Source organism: Chinchilla lanigera, unplaced genomic scaffold (genome assembly GCF_000276665.1).
Source record: "Chinchilla lanigera isolate Chin_1 unplaced genomic scaffold, ChiLan1.0 scaffold00013, whole genome shotgun sequence".
NCBI lineage: Eukaryota > Metazoa > Chordata > Mammalia > Rodentia > Chinchillidae > Chinchilla > Chinchilla lanigera.
This window is the reverse complement of record NW_004955414.1, coordinates 23,248,018-23,269,876: the sequence shown is the minus strand read 5'-3', so window position 1 is coordinate 23,269,876 and position 21,859 is coordinate 23,248,018. Positions and strand designations below refer to the sequence as shown.

Below are 21,859 nucleotides of genomic sequence, written 5' to 3'. Positions count from 1 at the left end.
GGCCCCGCCCCCACCGGAGCCCGCCCCGCCCTCCACGCCACCCCTGCACCCTTAGGGCCGCGGGGAGGTCCCGGGCAGCTCGCTCGCTACTGCAGCTTCTCCGCACCGCGCTTTCAACGCAGACAAACTTGTGCGAGAACTGAGAAGAGAGAGAAGCCCCGAAAACCCATAATAGAAGCACCTGCCTCACAGCTACCCCTGGGGCGTCCGGATCTCCCCTCCCCTCCAGATTCCTGCGAAACTGCGTTTGGCCTCAGTATAGACTCATCTCCTCGCAGAGCTCTGCCCACCTTCACCTTTCGTCCCACACCCTGGTTGGCAAATGTCCGGTCACCACAGGACCCGATGAGCTCAAACCCCGCGTCTCCGGGATGAAGGTCCTTCTAGTGGTTGGCGGCAAACGAAAGCTCTGGTGTCGGATCTTGGGAACAGCTGAAGGCCGAGAGCACTTCCTGTCCCCCAGCTCCGAGGTCAGGTGCCACAGGCCCAGGAAGAGTTTTGGCGCTGCCTGGCCACAGGAGCCGATTCTCAAATGGGGAGGGCGGGGCCCTGAAGACCAAGTCTAGCACTTACCCGCAGAGTGTGGCCAGAGGTCTTGCCGCCCGTGGTTGCCTAGCCTGGGCCTCCAAGGACCTGCTGCTCAGCTCATCCGACTAAAATCCTGGTTGGCCTGCGATGGCAGCAACACCAGCCACACTGACCTGGTCCCCAGCTCTGGCGGGAGTCATTACAGTCCTGGCCTCCTGTTCTTTACAAGCTGGAGTGTTGACAAACTCCATGGGACACATGTTTTTTCCAACCAGATTTACCCTACTGGTCTGAAATTATCAGTGTGCCCAGAGACCTGCTCATGTGAACAGAGCATAAGCCACGCTGGCAAATAGGAGACTTGTGGTCACTGCAGGAACCTGGCCAGCAGCAGACCAAGGGCAAAGCCAGCAGAGGGAGGCTGGGCCCGCAGAGTTGTGTTACAGCAGGACACCCTTTAGCTGAGTTTCACTTCTTAAAATAGCAGCAGAGAGGCTTTTGTACAGGAAGCCTGCCTTTCACCCAAGTTCTTGAGTGTTTCCAAGTCTACATATTGCCCCCAGGGGATCCACCACCCTTAGCTCAGTCCCCAGAAAATGCTAGCCTGTTCTTAGAACTATGCAATTACTCTTCTAAGTTTTGTAAGTAACTAGCTCTTAGGCTTATTTTCATTTTGGCACCACCTTGGGGGAAAGGACTTTAAAAATACTGATTTCTCAGTCCCACACCCAGAGGATATATGTCCTGGACATTAAGACTTTTAAAGCTCCTCAAGTGATTTTTTTTTTTTTTTTTTTGAAAGGGACAGGATCTAACTGTAGAGTCAGGCTGGCCTTGAACTTTCAGAGATTGTCCTGCCTCAGCTTCCCACTTGCTAGGCTTACAGATGTGTGTCCCCACGCCTTGCTCACAAATGATTATTACATGCAACCAAATTTAATACTCATCTGGGTAGTCATGGAGGCATTGCTCCTCCCTCACTTAAATCCAGTGAGAGTCCCCAGAGATGAAAAGTTCACCTAAAAGAAACTCAAGGTGTTCCAAGGCCTGCATGCTATCAAGCAAAATAGCAAATGAACAGGGGCTTCCTGGAGAAAAATGTTTTGACCTAAAAGGATTCTAGTTGCAGGGATTTAGGTATTGGGGTGAGTTGTGAAAGGTGTCAAATACAAGTCCTTGCAGAACTGTCAAATCCAAGCCTACCCCCAGATGCAAGCCAGACAGCACATTACAGGCAAACTGTCCTCTTGCCTCAAAGGAGCTTTATGTGCCAGACTTGCCCTGTTGATAATTCCATTCCATCCTTCACTGTGAAGCTGGCCACTTTCCTTATATCTGAAATAGATAATGTTACTTTATCCACAGAGCAGAGAATGGCCCTGGACCTGTGCAACGGGTAGTAGCACCATATTTATTTGTTCATACCTGCCTCATTCCACAAAGGATTTGGACTCTCTATACCATTCTGATAGAATTGTGGGTCATTGCACTGTGTCTATAGGTTGGTTATTTTCCTTCTGCTGAAGATCTATTGAAACTCTATGGGGGAAAGAAATCCCCCTTCACTGCTTAAGGTCACAGCCGGAGCTTGGCAAAGACAGGGAAACAGCTGCAAACACACAAAGCAAGCCCTCTCATGTGACCAACCTGGAAAGGCAGAGGCTTCTGCATGAGACACAGCCTGGCACCACAGCCTGCACTTGTGACCCAAACTCTGCTGAACTGAACACACGCATGGGAAACATTTTGAAGAAGGTCCTCTCTAGGAGCACATGCCGCCCTCTGGGCCAACCGGCATGGCTGCTATGGCCGAGAGCCACTTGCCTGCTCTCCGGCTTTCCGCCAGATCCCAGAATATTTACCAAGGGCTTCTGCGTGTTGGGGGCTGTTCACAGTAAACTTCACACAGGCAGCACTCCCTAAAAGCTTTTATACTGAGGGTATGTAGGCAAATATAGCCTGATGAGCTTATTTGCTTAGTGTCAATTTTATTATAGTTAAAACAAGAAGAAAGAAGCAAATGACAGTTAGACAAGATGAGCCCAGTGGTGGGGTCTTCACCCGTAGGCTGCTTTCCTGGAGGAAGGAGCTTTTGAAAGACCAGTAGGAAGACATGAAGGACCTTGCACAGACATGAAGAAGTGGCTGAAAGGGCAAAACCTATTTTCTTAGGCTGAATTGCTGAACACATTGATTTATAAAACACTGAGTGAACAAAAATACATATTTGATGCTTCCTTGGGCAATGGAAAGTCAATGAGGATTGCAATATTTTTTAGCTCTTTCATTTTGGAGTTATGATACTTTGAATAACTCATCTAAACTCTCCTCATCTCTAGAATGACAATGGGTAAAGGCTTACATATCTCACAAGAGCAAGAAGAGAATTAAATGATGTGCAAATGCTTTGCAACTAGAGAGTGGTATTGAAATGTTAATATATTTATTATTATATCCATCTACCTTTTGGTGGAACAGGAAGGCTATAGGAAATAAAGACTAAATGTCAATAAGAAATAGTTTTAGTAGGGCAGTAAGAAAAAAATTGAAAGAATTTTTTTTTTTTTTTTTGGTACTGGGAATCGAACTCAGGACCTTCCGTTTGCAAGGCAGGCACTTATGCTGCTGAGCTATATCCCCAGCCCTGAAAGAATCTTTATAAAGAGTGAAGAGACTAAGCAAAAGCCAGAGGAGAAGAACCCTCTGAGTATCAGGAGGGGGCATACAATTTGAACTATTGGAAAAAAAAGCCAGAATTAAAGTAGATGCTGGCGATCAGAAAAGAAAAGGTTGGGATTAAGCAGGATCCCAATGTGGGAGGCCTTAAGGGCCAAGGAGTTTGGATGAGTAATGAAGTCATCCACAGATTGAAAATTTTAAAGTGATAGACTCATCTAAGCTATTGGAAGATACCTAAGGCAGGGACATCTGGGAAAGAATGTGTATGTATTCCCACTCCTAGATCCTACTCCTGCTCGTGACTAGCAGTGTGCTACGTTGTGGAGGGGCTCTGGCCTCAGTGTTCTGGAAAACATCTACCAAAATCATGTCTCTATCCCTCCGGGGTTGCAGTTCATTACTTCAAAGGCAGCTTTTTCTTTGTCTGGAGTTTGTAAATGATCTGGTTTCCTTCATTCCAAGCATAGAGCTGCTTATCTCTGGGGTTGTAATGGATCATGGAGTGACTTCTTGGCCGCCTGGGAAGGAACAAGTTGGGCAGGTCCTCATCACTGATATTGCCCAGTGGGTCATAGACACATGTGATTCGATGAGGACCTTGGCCACCAGAACTGTAGACTACATAGAGAACCCCACATAAGAGGAATGAGGCTTCAGCATCCTGGCTTCTGCATGGAGTGTCCCATGAGTGCTCTATTCCCAGCGTGCCAGAGTCAATTTTTGTGAGAACCAGATGGCTTTGGATACCTGGCCCTGTGTGGATGGCCCAGAGCCCATGCTCATCCACAGCCAGGTCGATGTAAGTGAAGGGGGAGTGCTGGTAGACCAATGCTCGGCCTGCCCCTCCTAGGAGCTTCATTCTGTCTTCCACAGTCCTCTTCTGCAGGTTGTATTTGATTATCTCATTAGGAGTCCCTTGATTGTGAAAATATAGAAAACCTTTATAGAGAACTTGGCCTGATCCCTGCCAGGAAAGTGGTAGCAGTAACTTTCGGGGAGCTGGCTTGGTGCTGTCCTCCATGAATGCCCGAATATTTGCAAACTCCAAAACAGTTTTGCTTCTGGATCCAATGAAAAGATACACTTTGGGAGAGTCACTGCCAGCATCTTTCATCCAAGAGCCATCTGGGTCCATAGTCTTCTTCACTATTTTCAGGGACTTTATACCCATCAGCATGTTGTCACAGCCTGGCCAGAGAGGAGAAAAAGGAGAGGTTATTATGTAAACATGAGACGTCTATTTTCTGCAAGAGTCATGGCGCCTGGAAAATCCTGTTTCCTCTCAGCTCTAATACTGGTGGGGAATATTCTCAATTCTACTATGAAATGATGGCCCTTAGAAGAAGAGTTGCCTTCAGAAAATCCCACCACAAGGATGGAAGATAGGCATCCATTTCATTTTCTCCACATAAAGAGCATTTAAATCTCAGTAACAAGCCAAGTTCATTCTTTCACCTCATTATTCTTGCCAACTGCTTTTTATCCATACTGTTTAAGATAATCTTAATACACCAAGATCAATCACAAGTTATCAATCACAAGTTATCAGTGGGTCAAAGATTAAATGAATAAACGGGTCTTTGTTAAGAGAATGTATGTCCTGTTTTAGGAGCCAGCATTCAGGATATAAGCAGTTATTTGCAATGACAGAGACCCTGTTCACTTGAAGAGTATGTGGGACTGACAAGACAAAAATGGCATAGGTGTGAAGTGCCATAATTCAACTTCATTTACTAAGATTTTATTGGGTATTTATTGTATATTAAACTTACAAGGCTCCCAAAAGAATGCTAAGAATTGAGGATAAAAAATATCAACACTAAACTTGGGAAGATCAATCTTCTAGTGAAAAACTGTGGCTCTTGAAATTACTGCCACACTAGAAGAACTCCATTCACCACAAATTTATGAATGCATATAGTCATCAGACATCAAATATTTGCAGAATGTATGATACTGGCTTAGGGGTTATGAGCTGGGATGCAATGATAAATTATGCACGGTTCTTCCTTGTTAGGTACATGACTAGCTGGAATGTAGGGCTTAAAGTGGAATTTTTACAGAAGGACAGAGGGGGAGGTGTCATTTAAGGCAGAGAAAGAATCTGCATTTAAATTGGCCCTTGAAGGATGAATGGAGTTCAACATTTGGAGGAATGGAAGAGAACATTCCAGATAGTTAACAAAACTACTTTCAAGAATGCCTGCCAGGATTAGGTGAAATAACAACTACTAAATTTAAAACAGTAAAATCTAAATATTTAATATTGCCTCTACTAGACACATAACAACAAGGATTATACTGAAGCCAAGTCTAAGCCTTAAATCTTGAAGGTGGGGCTAAGGAATCTGAGCTTTTTTCTGTAGGCAGGGGAAAAGTTGCTGAAGGATTTGAGCAGGAGTAAAAGGATATATGTCCAATCCATGCACGTTAGACTACTGGAAAAATGATGGGTTTCTTGCCTCACTAGGATTCCTGCTGAGTCACTGTGGTACCAAGCCAATATGGCGCTGGCCACTGGAAGCCATGTGCTAAGCCCTGCCCTTCCTCTTTGGAGTCAATTTAGGACTTCTTACTTCCCTTTTTGTAATGTCCTGTTTCCTTTTCCCACACTCCCACCCAATCCCGGTCTGCCACGTCAGGTGGTCCACCCACTAAACCTGGCCTCCAACCTGGCCCTATTTAGCGTTTGTCCCCAGGTGAGGGCCCCAAAAGCTCCATGTCCCTCCTTTCCACTGTGGTCTTCTCCTTGCCAGCAATAAAGGCATTTTTTATTTTGTTCTATTTCTTTCTGCAGAAAAAAAAACTATCAAAAAAGACTAAAATCAAGGAGACCAATTTAAAGGCTATTTCTTATAAATAATTAGCAAAATAAAAGATAGATAGGAAGTAGGAAGATAGATCTTTAGTGGGAAGGAGGTCAAGAGATGAAGGGAGAGGGGAGAGAGAGGAAGGAAAGGGTATGAAGAAGTAATTAAGATGTGTACAGCCTATACAAGTCCACACCAGGAATGTAAACATTGTGTACTGCAATCATCTACTAACAAAAGGATAAGTAAATAAAAATAAAAGCTTATTTCAAAAACATTCTTAATATTTGAAAATATATAGATATTGTATTTCTGTAATCAAAACAGGGTGATAAAGTGTTTAAATAGATTAGAACAGGATGAAATAAAATGGGTGATAAAGGGTTTAAATAGATTAGAACAGGATGAAGTAAAATGAGGGGTTTACATTTTTCTAGCTTTGTCCTGCTAATTCAGCCTATTATTCTTCTCCTGTCGTGAAAACTCTTCTTTGTATCCCGTACTGTAGTACCTCTTGTTTTGTGTCTCATGCTGTCAGTTTCCCTTAGTCTAAATCATGGATTATCCTGCAGGACACCATGCCACATGTATGGAGCACCTCCACTTCATGGAAACCTACTTTCAAACTACTTTAGCTCCTCCCTCCAATGGGTAGTCTCAGGGACCACACCCCCCAAGTGTTCCGTATCAGAAATCTACAACCCTAATATCCTCCCCTCTGCAACAGTATCTTATCCTTCCTTTTCTTACTTCTGTCCTCCTCTCCTCTCCTCTTGCATTTCCTCATACCTTCCAGTCCCTGGGCCTCTACTTTTTCCTAGGACAGCAGCCCTCTCTTGACCCCACTTCCTTTCCTATCTAGCCTAAACTATAGTAATAGCTCTCTCACCAGCACCCTCATTCCCTTAATCTCTAGTTATTCCACAATAACCACCTGACAAGTGTTTGTGGTCCTGGATAAGTTAAAATATCTGTCTCTGTTTTGCAGATATGAGTATTGATGATTTTTTTTTAAAAAAAACCCTCACAATGGTGGATATTGGTGCCAGTATATATAAATGGCCTCAACCTCTGTTGAACCCTAAGTACCAATACCAGATATACCAATTCCCTGGTGAGACCCCCATCTTTCACATAGTAACTATCTTATATCTTCCCCTCTATAGCCTGAGGAACTCCATGGGTCTCCATCAAATCCTGCTGAGGTCTGTATAATGGGCAGGAGAATGGGTCATACTAACCTGTTTTGAAACTCTGGTTTATTGTTATTTTTTTTTCTCTTAAAGAAAAAAGGTCAGGGAGCTCTGTGGACCTCCCACACTGAGTGCTGGTGTGAGGTGGTGGAATGATAGACACATGCAGAGTAGTTCTTAGCAGGTGCTGGGTACTCTGAGGGTCTCCCTCAGATAAGGTACAAAAAGCTAGACATGCCAGCAGGCTGTCATTTTATTTTAAATAAATATTTGGGCTCTTACAGCCACTTGGACTCAGAAGATAAAGAATAGGGTGATAGGACAAAGACGAGACACATGGCAGAGGGATGCACAGCCAGATGCGTCTCAGAGGTCCTCAGGTAAATAAGCAGGCTAGCAAACTGTTTAGGCAGTCAACTGCCTCGGCAGCTCGTCGATCATATTTCCTTAATGAATTTATCACCCACTATTCGCACAGCTTCTCTTCTCAAGCCTCCACCCTATCCTCCTTACTCTCATATTGTAAGATATTGCCTCTTACTTCACTGAGAAAATAAGAGCAGCTGGGGGAGAACTACACCACCTCCCTTCTGAATGACTTTAGGAGTCTCCTAAGTGGTGCTTGCTTGTCCATCCTTGCCTCCCATAACCCAATCCCCACAGCAGCCAAAGGCACCTTTCACAATGGTAGTCACATCAGGTAACATATCTGCCCCACACTCTCCAGGAGCTTCCCTTCTCACTCAGAGTATAGCTCATGCCTTTACTGCCAGAGCCATAGGCAAGCTGTTCTCCTCTGCCTGTCTGCATGTCTCCTACAACTTCCTCACCTTGAGCATTTTGTTCAGCTGTGCTGGCTTCTGCTATTCCTCAGATTGTGCCACGCATGCTCCTGCCGCAGGGACTTGACATTTTCTGTTCCCTCTGCTTAGAAACATCTTCCTGTAGATACTCTTGTTGTTCCCTTGCTCATCCTGTAGGTCTGCTTTCCAATATTCCCTAGTCAGTAAGGCCTTTTCTCCACACATTGGTCCTCTCTAGCTCTTTGCAAATCCCTTACTCTAGTTAGTCTCTAGTTCATTTTTCTCCATAGTGTTTATTATCTTCTGAGCATTCATTTGTCTACTAATATGTTTATTGCTTGAGTCACCTCGACAGAATATTAAAATCTATGAAAACATGAGTTTTGTTTCATCTGTTTCATTCATACAGAAGGGACAAGGCTGCTGTATATCTTCCCCTTAGAAGAGCGTCCCACACACAGTAGTTCAGGATTTGATAAATGAATAAAAGAATGTTTGAACCACAGTCTCACCCAAAGACAGCAGCTGAATCCATGTTCTCTGCCTTCTTTCCTGCTTCTTTTACTTTTACAAGAGTGGATCTTGTTTCCTTCACCTACTCAAGGACTTCTCACCTGAAATGATCTCCTCTCTCTTGCCTCAAGTTTCTCCCCTCTATGGGATTTTGCCTCCAATAAACAAACGCCTTTAAGATCATCTGCTCTAGAAAAAACTTTTAGCATGGCTCCATTTCTCTGTTCTACTTTGTAATAAAACTCCTTGAAAGAGGAATTCCCTGGCCTCCAGTTATCTCATAAACCTGTCTAATCAGGTTTCTGTTCTCCCCCGGTCTAATCTACCAGGCCTGCTCCACGGCATCAGTTCCTATCGGAGTCACCAGCGACCTGCATGTTGCCAAAGACAAGGGTCAGTTCTCAGTCCTCATGTTAACATTTCAACATTTGATGATTTGTTCACCACTCCCACCTCTCCAACTCAGGGAAGGAACCCATACCAGACAAGCACTGTACCTGTGAACTACATCCCAGCATTTTTTAAAGACAGGTCTCACTGAATTACTCAGGCTGTCTTCAAACTTCTAATCCTCCTGCCTCAGCCTCTGTAGTAGCTGGGATTACGGTATCAGCACCGCACCTAGTCCAACCTATTTCCTCTCTTGTTTCCACGATATACCTCCTCATGTTTGTCATCTCATTTCTCTGGGTTTTTTTTCTTGGTATTCACTTCCTTCTCAATTCCTTCTCATTGACTTTTTAAGTATTTTGTCCTCAGGTCTCCTATTTTCTCAACCTATAAGTACTTTTAAGTTATCTCATGGCTCTGAATACCATGTAGATTCTAAATAATAATGGTTTCTAAATTTGTATCTTCACCTTATGTAGATGTCTGCTTAGTCCCAAACTCATTTATCCAACTGCTTACTCAGGGTTTTCAGAATTAACTTGTGGGAAGCAAATTTCTTACTTTTATCCCCCCAACTTTCTTTCTCCCACTTTTCCCATATCAGGAAGGAACCATCAACCAAGTTTCTTACCTAGAAGTCATCTTTGATTGTTTTTCCCCTCCATCCTTTACCATCAGCAAATCTTGATGGTAAAACCTAACTTTAAATTAGGACTTTATACTTAAATTAAAATATTCAAATTTTCATGCCACTTTTTACCACCTCCTCTTCCCCCGAATTCCATGAATCATCACTTCTTGTCTAAATCACTATGAAAGAGTCAAATTTGTCCCCCTGATTTCACTCCTGCTTATTTAGAATAAGTAGATTCTCTACAAAGCACTAGCAGTGGTCTGTTTAAATCCTAAATGATATGACTGACCCACTATGCCCTTTCCTCCTTAGACTTGGACTATCCTGATCTCTTACCCTGGACTACATAATATGGCCCTTGCTGGTCACTGGGGCTTTATCCTCTACCTTTCTCCCCTTATTGTCTCATGATTACACTGGCTTTCTTTATATTTTGTGAGCATACCAAGTTGTATCTACCCGAGGCTCTTGCAACTGGAGTTTTTCTGCCTGAAGCATTCTTTTCCTTGATCTTGCCACAAGGATTCTGATGTACCTTCCATGTTTTACTTTTAATATCATCTCCTTAAGGGGCTTTTTGTGATCACTCTATCTAAAGATCTCTACCCTGAAGTTATCTACTCTAGCACCCTTTTTATTTCCGTGAGATCTATTATACTATTAATTATTTTCTGTTTTATTTATGAGCTCATGGTCCATATCCTTAACTAGACTCTGTAAGAAAGGGCCATAGTCCTCATGGGTAGTATTGTAGCCCAATGCCTACCTGAGTGCCTGAGTATTCAATAAATGTCTGTTAAATGGTGAAAAGAGTTTCATTTAAGCAGATATTTTTCTAGGGTCTAAATTGCAGTGTACATCCTGAGTTCTGACCACGGGCTCATCTTAAGTAAACAATCATTTGTTGAGTACTTTAAAGCTTTTAAGATAGTTTCAAATCCATTATTTCATTTAAAAATCTGATCCAAGGTTCTCGTGAGAGGAACTTATGCCAGAAGCAGGGGTGAGGAGCAAGCTCAGCTGGGAAGAGCCAAGTCCTAGGAAGTCAGTCCTTTCAGTGGTCACCTCATCTCTGGCTGCTCCCAAAAGGACAAAGGCCTTGCCTGGCCCACACAATGGCCACAGCCAGGCTTGGGAGTGAGCTGCAGAAGCCTCTCAACCATCAGTGGCCACCATGTCCCCCTGCTGACATACGTTACCAGCATAAGGGCTTCCTTTCTTGGGACCTCTGGGTCAACACTGTAGTGTTTGGTCTGAGCTACAGGAAAACACCTGGGAAACCTCATGCAATGCAGGAGCAGATAATAGATGGACCCTCTACCACGCTGAACTATTGGGAGTTACAGGCTGTATTGCAGAAAAGATGCAATGAGCTGCCCTGTTTCCCAGGGGCCGTCTCTGCTTAAACCCAAGAGCCACTGCTCGGTTCCACAAGCTGACCGTATCTGATGTGAAGGCTCTGCTCTTCCCATACGCTGTGCTGAGCACAGAGGAAGCATGAGTGAGGTTGTCAGAAGAACCTATTCCCTGTTAAGAAACAAACCCAAGGGCAGGGGAAGTTAATAAATATCTAACAAATACACATAATGTGTTTGGTACTGTACTAGGTACTTTATATTGAATTGTATCATTCTCATGATAAATTTCCAGGGCAGACATTGTAATCTTCATTCCAGGTGAAGAAGAATTAAAGCTTGTATACGGTACTTGGAAAGATCACACAGCTATGAAGTGGTGGGGAAAAGTCCTCTGAGCTCAGTCTGAGCTGGGGTACTGGCCAGCCACAACTCCTTCTGCCAGCCTTAGGGCATGGAAGGGGGATGTATGTGCATGGTAGGAAGAGACAGAAAGCAGTGTGTCCTGATGTGCCCGGGGAAGGACAGATGAGGGCAGTTTCCCAAGGGTGAGAGGATATCTTCATTGACTAGGCAGCCACTAGCTTCCACCTGGGAGGAAGGCCAACAGGCTTGCAGTCCAGCTATGGAAGATCTGTGTCTAAGAACAAGGCACTGTTATGTCTCACCTATAAGAAAACATTTATTCAAAACCCAGAAGAAATGGACACACATATTCTTCCTTCTTTTTCTATGCCTCCTTTCTAATACAGTACCTTTGGCATATAATAAGAGAGTGTGGATACATGGTTTTTGTTAAGGAAGCACTGTTCTGGAGAAAAACAAACAGAATTTCTCCCACATCCTCCCTCTGCTTCTCCTACCCCTTCCTTTGTGGATAGGCCCCAGGACTAGGAATGAGAGACTTGAGTGCTCTGGACTTAGTATCTGACCTTCTTTGTCTGCCTAAAAGGTTTTTTTGTCAATCCAACCGCAGTTCTACAGGCCATAAAACAGGGGTTTAGGCTGCATGCTCTCTGTACTTCAGGGCTGAGTTATAAAAAATTTTATAAATTTCTTTTCTTTAGAAATTTAAGGAGAGTACACTTCTAGTGTTCCAGTAAAACGGGAAGTTAAAACTCCCTGCTGTGCTTCTCTTGAGAAGAGATGACTGGCAGAAGGAAAAGGCTGAGGAAGAATTGGAAATAGTAAATTTAAAACCTTTGAGTCCATCTAAGATGCAAATTATTTAACACAGACAATGACAGGCAAGGTCCCAGGTGTAAACAAGAGAATGAAAATCTGTATTTTCCCCCATACGCAGAATTTTCAAACAAGCAGTTATGGTAGAATGTGACCCAAGACCTCCAAGTAAATTCATATGCATAGATCACATATTTGAATCTTCTTAAAGCCTTCCCCCTTATTTAATAAAAATACTCTCCAGACCTAGTAAGACTGGTCCCTCTATACTCAATCTGATTTTTAGAAATATCGGCCCAGCTGCTGGTAGAGGGTGGTTGGAGAGGGGTGGGGATGGACTCAGAGGGGAGCAGGCAATGAGTTTTTAAATGTAGTTCAGACAAGAGACATCGAAATAGTGCTGGGCATGGATTCAAGAAATGGTTAGAACAAGAGAGGTCAGCAAAAGATGGGAGACTGTAAATAGAACTAATATATGTTCCGTACATATACCAACTCCCCATCATAAATGTAATAACTACCTATTGCAAACTCCCCACCAGAAATGCACACTTGTACTAATGAAAGCTAAAAGCCAAAAAGAAGCTTTTAGTTAACTGATTATATGGAGGGAGCCAGATGACAGCAAAGCATACTCAAGATGGGGTGACAGGATGCAGGAGACAGCAACAGAAAAGGAAAACCGAGTTTCCTTGAGAAGAATGATGGATTCATTAAAAAGAAGAAAATTCTCTAAAACCGTGAGCATTTTAACTACTTTTTAAAATTCTGTTATAAAACCTAACCTTAAGCTGGGCATATCGGCACGTATTTGTAAACCCAGCACATGAGAGGCTGAGGCAGGAGCATTGCCAGCTTAAGCCTAGCCTCGGCTACTTGGTGAGACTTTGTCTCAAGACAAAAGTAAATAAAAAAGGGCTGAGAATGTAGCTCAGTGCAAAGACTCTGGGTTCAATACCCATAGCAAAAACAAACCGAAACAAAACAAAATTGACTTTTTAACTGTCTGGATTATATTTATTTCAATAACATTTGTCAATGCTTAGCAAGGGACAGGCTATTAGACAAACATCATGCCCCTCAGATGAGTAGTCAATTAAAAAACTTCATGCTATTACCATAAAACTGTCAGTATGGACTTAATTAGCCTAAGAATTAGAGCTCTTTACTTTTGTCTTTCCCCACAGAGTGAGTTTCAGATATCTCAGCACAGCACTGAAGGTCCTTCATCATTTCCCCATCATGCCGGGCTGGTCTCTAGTCACCTAATCTTCCATAGCCTTCCACAAGTTTTAGATTTTGCCCATACTTTCCTTAGCTCACCCTGCTAACTTGGAACACACCTACTCCTCCTCCCTTCCAAGTACTAACCAGGCCCGACCCTGCTTAGCTTCCGAGATCAGACGAGATCGGGCGCGTTCAGGGTGGTATGGCCGTAGACCCTACTCCTCCTTTAAAACAAGATTCTCTGACTGGGAGAATAGCTGCTCCTTCTTAAGTGCCCAAAGCATTTTGTGTGGCCTTCTGGGACAGGTGTCATACTAAATTTGAATTGCTTATTCCCTTTGTTTCCTTGCAAACCCTCTAGACAGGGCCTAAGTCTTCTTTGCTTTTTCACCCTCAGCCCTTGGGACACCGTATATATCTCCTTCACTATTCAGACTCTTACAGCTTACTATCTATACTCAGGAAGCAATTCGATTTAGGTAATGGAGTACTTGCCAGTGTCCAAACTTGCTATCTCAACTTGTACCTCATATGCCAACTTATATATCAAATCAATCAGCAGGTGCTATTTCATTGTCAGAGCACATCAGTGATGGAAGCCGGCTTGTATGAAGTGCACTAAGGGAGCCAGCACACTTTGGCATTGCTGCAGGGCTGTGAATCCAGGTTAAGGGAGAAACAGGGCCAGGCACACAATGCACATCTCATATATTGCTTTCGGAGAGTCACAGAGAGCCTTTCGGTAAGTCACATCATAAGGTTTTCTAGGTGACTAAATTCAGAGAATTACAAGGTCACTTGCATTAAGACTGAACATTTCTCTCTCTCTCTCTCTCTCAACTCAGGACCTTGCACTTGCCAGGCATGTGCTTGTGCCACTGAGCTGTATCCCCGGCCCCTAGACTGGACACTTGTGTTAGCAACAGATTATAAGAAAGAGAAGTGCCTTGAGCCATGGTTTGCTTGTTGGGGTGTATGTTGCCAGTAGCATTGAGCTGAGACCATCAGGAAAGTGTCCGAAAACTTGAAGGATGTATAAGTTCTGAGTGTCCAATGGCTGGAGCCCAACATGGACAGCTTCCTTCCTACGCCTCCTTTTGGAAGAGGCTGGTCCTCACCTTACCTTAGCGCATTTTTCTGAGTAGAATTTGTTGCATTCTCTCTGACGTATTCTAAATCTGTTTACAAATTTAATGCTTGAAATCTCTCGATGCAATGTAACCTCCCTGAGATTCCTGTCTGTTTTATTCACTGTTGCATGTTCTACCCAGAGACAGCATCTGGTACATAATACAACCTCTCTGCTTTAATTATGAATATGGCAAATACCAGTGTTTATGACCAACCTCAACAAAGCCTCTTTGGGGATCTGACAGTTTTTAAGACTATACTAATTTCCTGGGATGAACAGTTTGAAAACTGCTGTTCTACGCTATCCAGGCTGGTCAACACATGTGAGGCAAAGCACAGATGTGGTCAGTCCTCTAGGAGATTTCCGATCAAACAGTCTGCACGCTGCATCCATTATCTGACCGTTGCGACATGCCAAGCCTTCCAAGAGTATAATTATGAACTCCTTGTTTTGCTCTATTTCTCATTTAAAAACAGTTTTTACTTTTTTATTCATAATGTTTTGATGTTGTTGTCAAATACGATTTTTACCAAACCGGAAGTAGGCAAATGTTCTCAATTCCTGGCTATGGTGCTGTCATTCTCTATTTGCCTGGTTAGAAAACACAGTCATTTTGATTCTTCCCAGTGGATTCTTCCTATGAAACAAATCTCACTCCATCCTGTTCTCCCCATCATCTATTTATTTATTTATTTTTTTGGTACCGGGAGTTGAACTCAGGACCTTGCACTTGCCAGGCAGGCTCTTTTGCCGCTGAGCTATATCCCTGGCCCTCCCCATCGTTTCTGAAAGTGTGATGGTCCAGAGCTGCTTGCCTGAACCTGAGCTTTGTAGCGGCCTTCTCACTAGCTCTCTTCCCTCCTCCAAACCACCAATCAGACCAGAGCCTCTTTCACTGTTTTCACACAGATATTTAAATACTTAGCTGATGTGTTTTAAACATGCTCCCCCATGCTTGTTACTTTCTTTTTTAAAAAATTTTTATGAGTACATGTCTGCAGTACATAATGATTACATTCATTGTGGGAAATTGGTACATGTACACAATACATCTCAACTCTTTTTAAACTATTTTTGTTTATTTGTTTATTTATTTTTCTTCCGGTACCAGGAATCAAACTCACAACCTTGCACTTGCCAGGCAGGCACTTTGCCGCTGAACTAAATGCCCAGCCCCAGTTCTTTTTTAACTTAACTAATATTTATTGCCATCTATTTCCATGTGCATCAAGACCAAAAGCCTGATATGGATGTAATTAGAGCTTATTTTGGAAGGATTGGTTCAAGAGCCAGAGTTGGAATTTGCTTTAGCCAAAAGAATGTGGCAAAAATGACCAGGCTAAGTCCCTGGGGGCCTCGTGTGTTTCTGTCCTACCAGGCATCTGTCTTCATCCTGAGAATGGGCCCAGATCAGAGCCCCCTTGGGGAACAGCCAAGTCATCCTAGCTGAGGTTCTCCTCAGCCAGCCACCCCTGGGAAATCCATCATAGACTGCAGCAGCACAGCCAGCCAAGCCTGATCCAGATCAATGGACCCGGCCCGATGCTCTGTAGCCTCCTGAGGAATGACATGCCACTACCGCGGCAACAGACAACTGATATGAGGTGGGGTGGGGAGGCGGTAGTGAGCAGACACAAAGGCAGAGGTGGAACTAGCGTGTCTGAGGGCGGTGTGTATTCCTAGATGTAGCAGGAATGCGAAGGGGGAAATGGGACTGGGTGAAATGCTCTGAGCCATGGATTCTTCATCTGAAGTTTTAATGTTATCTACCCAGCAGGGCTGTCATAGGAATCAGACTAGATCACTAATAAATCAGTGTAGTGCAGACCTAAGCAAATATAGTTGCTTCCACTTTTAAATTATTTCAGCTAGAACATACCGATGTTCTACTCTTCTGCAGGTACAGTGATAGACCTGGGAACAAGGCATGAATAATTCATGCATGAATCATACAAGTATGCATGAAGCATATTTTATGTTTTCAGAAAAGCAGGACAGACAGCACCAAACGTCAGGGACAGGCAGGGGTGGAACAACATGAGGCTGAGAAATATTAAAAGTTTCTGTGTTTGTGGTTTCTTACCTGCTTTTACAGTAAAAGGAAACATGGTACATGAAGTACTCGTTAATGAACAGTTCCTATTTTTATGGAGAAAAATAGAACAGATTATTTAAAGAAAACTAAGCTGTAGTCAAGTTGTAAAAGGCTCTTTTTACGTTATTTTATGGGATTTTCTTGACCCTGAAGATTGAAGTTTCCATCAAAGGGGATAAGGCATCAATGTGAGAACTCTAGCAGGATTACCCTGGTGGCCACACAAGAGGAAGCCCTGGAACAGGAGCAGAGGGAAGGCAGGAAGGTCAGTTAGAAGGCTCTTGCAGTAATTAAAACTACAGCAGGTGAGAGAGAAGTGCAGGTGAAACAATACATCTGTGCTACTCAGAAGAAAGGATCTCCTGAATATAGTGACGGGTCATAGGAGGACCAAAGAGAGTGCCTGGGGGGAAAGAAGAGGAGTTGTATTGTTTAAAAGGCAGTGAAGCTGGGGATTTAGCTCAGCAGCACAGCACCTGCCTGGTAAGTGCGAGGTTGTGAGTTCGATTCCTGATACAAAAAAAAAAAAAAAATACAGAAACCACGGTAAAGGCAATGAAGAAAAGGCAAGGAACAAAAAAACTAAAGGACTTTGGGAAGCAAATTTATCCTTTTGGCCAGGGATTTACCGAGTGATTTAAATCAACCTGTTTGTGAGTAGGAATCACCCTCAGATAGTGATCAAACGAACTTACATGGTCTCCACACCATGACCCACAGAGATGTCAGAAACTTCTGGGCCAGGCATTTACTCTCTGAAGAGAAGGTGACAGGAAATGGTTTTGCTGATTTCAGTGTCTTTACACTATGTTCCCTTGACTTCTTCTACTGTACCCTGTGGCCAGGATAGCCTTGCTAAAACCTCTGCCCCTGTAGCCAGCACCTCAAAATAGAACTTTAAAAGTTAGATTTTTTCCCTTTAGAGACAAGTGGCTTCTCCAAAGTTCCTCAGGCCTAGAGATAAAGAGCTACCTCTGGCACTCTTCAGCCCAAGAGAATGGACAGAATGTGTGGAAGCTGGCACAAGGAGCTAAGTCTAATTTCATTTCCTTAGGCAAGGGAGGAAAAGGTCTGGGGCCAGGAAAGGGTAAAATAAGTCTGCACGTATCTATGGTCTCAATGTAGTCCCTCCCCCACTGTTCCTTGCTATAAGACTCTGACACACCTGTACACAGCTAGATAGTGAATTGAGACAAATGGACCCTGCTGTCTCCTCTAAGCTAGCTCTGAATAAAGCCTTTTTATAAAAATAAGTGGCCACGGACCCTGTTATTTGGCTAGCAGTGAGCAAGTGAACCAGAGCATTTGGACCTAAGTGGCTGCAAACCCCCCAAGAGCTTCATGTAGATCGCTGTTCTGCAGACCAGCGCTGTGGGAGAGGTTGGCAGGTGTAGGTGCAGCCTGCCTTGGTTTGACTCTCAGCTCTGCCATCTATTAGCTGTGGGACTATGGATAAATGACTTATTCACTGGTTTATGGATAAATGACTTATCCACACGGGTTTTGGTTTCTTTCTCTATAAATTGGGGACGAATTATGATACCTATTTTACAGGGTTGTTGTCAGCATTACACAGTCATAGCAAACCTTTTACAGCTTTCCATGATAGTGAGCAGCCAGCTGCACACGTGTGCCATAGGCTCGCCACCACTGGCCTATGGTCTTACATAAAATGACTCCAGAGGCTGAGGCAGGACAATTGCAGTGAGTCTGAGGCCAGCCTGAACTACATAGGAAGACCCCGTCTCAAAACAAAAAACAAAAAAACCCCAAGAAAAAACAAAACCCAAGATATATAAACTGTGTCAAGTTCATTGACCTGGAGCTATAGTGCTTACTAAGGAGGCTGAGCTGGGAAAATCATTTGAGCCAGAGTTCAAGATTTCAGCTTGGACAATATAGCAAGACTTCACTCAAAAAAAAAAAATATATATATATATATATATATATAATATATGTATTTAAAGATATATATGTGTATTTAAAGATGACATACTATACAATAAGCACTCAATACATATTAGCTATTTTTCATGTCATTCTCATTCTCCATAGCTTACAAGTATCTGTCAGTTTAGCATAAAGGAGCTCTGCTCTTCTCTACCTTCATCCCTCTCAAAATCCTCCTCTGACCTGAGCTTTAGAGAACAACATGCTCCACAGCACCTCTGAGCCCTAAGTTTGGTGCACCACATGCTCTTCCATTTGCTTGAAATGCCCTTAACTCTGTTTTCCATTTAATGTGCTCTTTTCAATGATTAAAACTTAGCCTGAGGGTTACTTTCCAGATACCAGAGTCCCCATCTCCATGGCAACCCTGACCCTATCTGCTTAGGGCTTGCCCTTAGGTTTCTGCGACACCTATACATCCTTTCATCAGGGCAGTCTTCATTCTGGGCTGTTATCTTGTTTTGTCTAGAAGCCTCCTCCTTTTGGTTGTGAGTTTTTGTTCGTTGTTATTTTTGCAATACTGGGGTTGAACCCAGGGCCTTTCCATGAAACTAGATACCCTAACACTTTTTTGTATTTTTATTTTCATTTTGAGACAGTGTCTCACTAGGTCTCTAAATTGCCCAGGCTGAGCTCAAATCGGCAGTCCTTCTGCCTCAGCATCTCAGTGCTGGGATGACAGTGCTTCCAGTTTGGCTGGAAGTTTTTAAAAAAATTTTAATTATGATTATTCATGTTTACAGTACATGAGTACATTTATCCTGGGGAGCTGGTACACATCCATAACACATTTTAATTCTTTTTATGTCCCCTTTCCCCTCGTCTTCCTGTTGGAAGCTTTTTGAGGATAAAGATATTATTCTACCAGACATTCTGTCTCTAATGCTTGGCCCAAGGCTATCACATATCTGGAATTCAGTTAGATATTTGTCTAATTGATGAACAAATGAATGAGAATGAGTGAGTGCTCTTACCACTTGGAATGATGTGCTTGGGACCTTCTGTTAGTGTCCATAGTAATGAGACTAGAGGTATCCTCATAAATAGCTAATTTCCAAATGGATGAGTGAAATGCATAGGCTTCTCTGGACACTTAGGCACAAACACTATCAGAGAAAGCACAAGATAAGCTGAACTAAACACACACACACACACACACACACACACATACACACACACACGAGCACCTATATTAATTAAACCTGCAAGTAAACCTTCAAACATCACCTTTGTGGTAAATATATCTGTTGCAAATTATACTTCTCTTAAGATTTCGTTCCATTCATCACAGACTAATAGACCTGGACAGCTGGCTCACAGATACGCCTTCTTTTGTCTTCCAATGGGTTGTTTATTTGTTTAGATTTTTTTGTCATATTTTTCATAAATTTGAATACAGGCCATGCACATTTATCTACCTAAGTGGATTCCAGAGAGATTTAAATGTACAGCAATAGACTTTCTTCTTTGAATCATGAGCTAACAAAAGATATCAGTTATTCATTTCAGCAAGATGAGGGTTACCTGAGGTAACTTGCATGCACCCTTGTAGAAAAAGGATCTGCTATAGTGGCTTGTTTTGACTGCCTTGAGAATTGTTTCTTCAAAAGCTATTTCCGAGTTAAAGAAGTTAATACTTTTATCCACCCAAGAACGCAACCTCAAATACTTCAGTTGGATAAATTCTCAGTCTGGGTGTCTGAGGTCACAGTGTCTTGCCATATATCGGCAAATGCAATGCAAAAGTTTATGTTTGCCATGACAGTTTTAGTACCAAAGATTTGGAATGATTTTTGAGTTTAAGTTAGATTGTGACTTTTCCTCACTTGCTTTCTAAATTGTGTATGAATGTGAAAGAGGGGTCAGGAGGGAGAAAAAGAGAAAGCGAGAAAGAAAAAGCTAAGATTCTAAGAATTTTACTTAACCCCATAACCCCAATACATCTCTTAAGGACTGAGGTCCTCATGTGAACATTATTTGGAGATGATCTCAAAATAAAGAATGAAAACTTGAAAGCAGCTTTATAAGGAATGGCTTAATTATAGAATCAGCCTATCTTGTTTACTATTCCTAGTATCTAACCCTTAGTATTTGCTAGAGAAATACCCTCAGGCAAATGAGAACCATTTTGACTACGATGTATTAGAATTCCTTGGAAGTCTCCTGAGACACATAGTTGAACTTTCCAATGAAGTTGCATCATTGATCCCTGAGCTTTTCCAAAGACAGCAGCCCTGTGATCTGCCCCAAGCGGCCCCTCCCTGGCCCCTCCCTATAAGCCCAAAGCGGTTGACTCCTTAAAGGGGTTGACTGGAATCTTCAGGGTTTCAACTTAGGTATGTACAGTGACTAGCACATTCCTGGGAAGCCAAGGTTAGAAGATAAGAACACTGAACACTTCCAGGAGGAAGGGGTTCCGGTAATTAGCGGCAGACTGATGGTTACTGACAAGCAGAATTCTAAAATGGTCTCCACCCAACTACATGTCCTAGGTTAATCCCTTCCCTGAGGTGTGAGCCACAGCTGGGTGTATGAGAGGACAGCATTCTGTGATTGGATTACATTATAAAACAAAGGTGAATGGATTTTAAAGGTATAACTAAGGTTTTACATAAGTTGATTTTAAATAAAAAGGATTATTATAGGTAGGCCTGACATAGATAAAAACTCCTGAAAGAGGCACTAGGTACTTGAGAAGAGAAGCCCTCTTCTCTCAGTCATGAAAGAGCAGCTGTCATGCTGGAAGTTACCTATAGAGAAGGAAGCCTCAGGACTCCATGGCCTCAGGACCCCTTGGCCTCAGTTGCGTAAATTTAAGCAGAAGACCCAGCTAAGCTGTGCATTTTATGCACCCACAGAAACCCTGAGATGATAAATCTGTATTTTTTAAGCTGCCGCATCTGCACTAGTTTGTTGGATAGCATTAGAAAACTGATACAGGCATAGTTACGAATAAATGCAGTGAAAAAAAACCATGACATAAGGGTTGGTGCAGTATATAAAATACAAAACCACACAGAATAAGAAAATAAACTGGTATTCTGAAGTCCAGCTGTGGACAGAGAACTCCTGAAATTAATAGGTCAGGGGAGCCCTGGTCACAGGTTTGTGATTGTTTATAGGTTTGCCTTTCCCTAAACCAAGCTCTGCAGGCCCTTTGTCGTCACATTTCTTCTATAAACAATTTCTATGCCTGTGCCATGCGAGGAAATATAAATACAGAAAAGAAGATGTCAATATGTTTATGGTCTGATTGAGGAGTCAGATACACCCAAGTATGTGTGGCTGAGTGTGTTAAATGCCTGTATATATGTTTATATGTGCACATGTGCATACATTATATATATATACATATATATATATATATA

The 21,859-nt window shown here is 42.8% G+C and overlaps 2 protein-coding genes across 2 annotated transcripts in view; both read right to left on the bottom strand.

Annotated features, from left to right (window-relative positions):
- The window catches only part of Ppfibp2 (PTPRF interacting protein, binding protein 2 (liprin beta 2)), a 149,755-nt gene extending 148,928 nt beyond the window's left edge, over window positions 1-827 (bottom strand). The window contains exon 1 of the mRNA XM_013511943.1: window positions 574-827. The gene's annotated coding sequence lies outside the window, so the exon portion shown is untranslated. The remainder of the gene's footprint in view (window positions 1-573) is intronic.
- A 1,669-nt stretch (window positions 828-2,496) lies between these two features.
- Olfml1 (olfactomedin-like 1) overlaps window positions 2,497-21,859 on the bottom strand; it is a 26,912-nt gene continuing 7,549 nt past the window's right edge. The window contains exon 3 of the mRNA XM_005380186.2: window positions 2,497-4,395. Coding sequence (XP_005380243.1) covers window positions 3,605-4,395 — 791 coding nt within the window. The 3' untranslated portion in view covers window positions 2,497-3,604. The remainder of the gene's footprint in view (window positions 4,396-21,859) is intronic.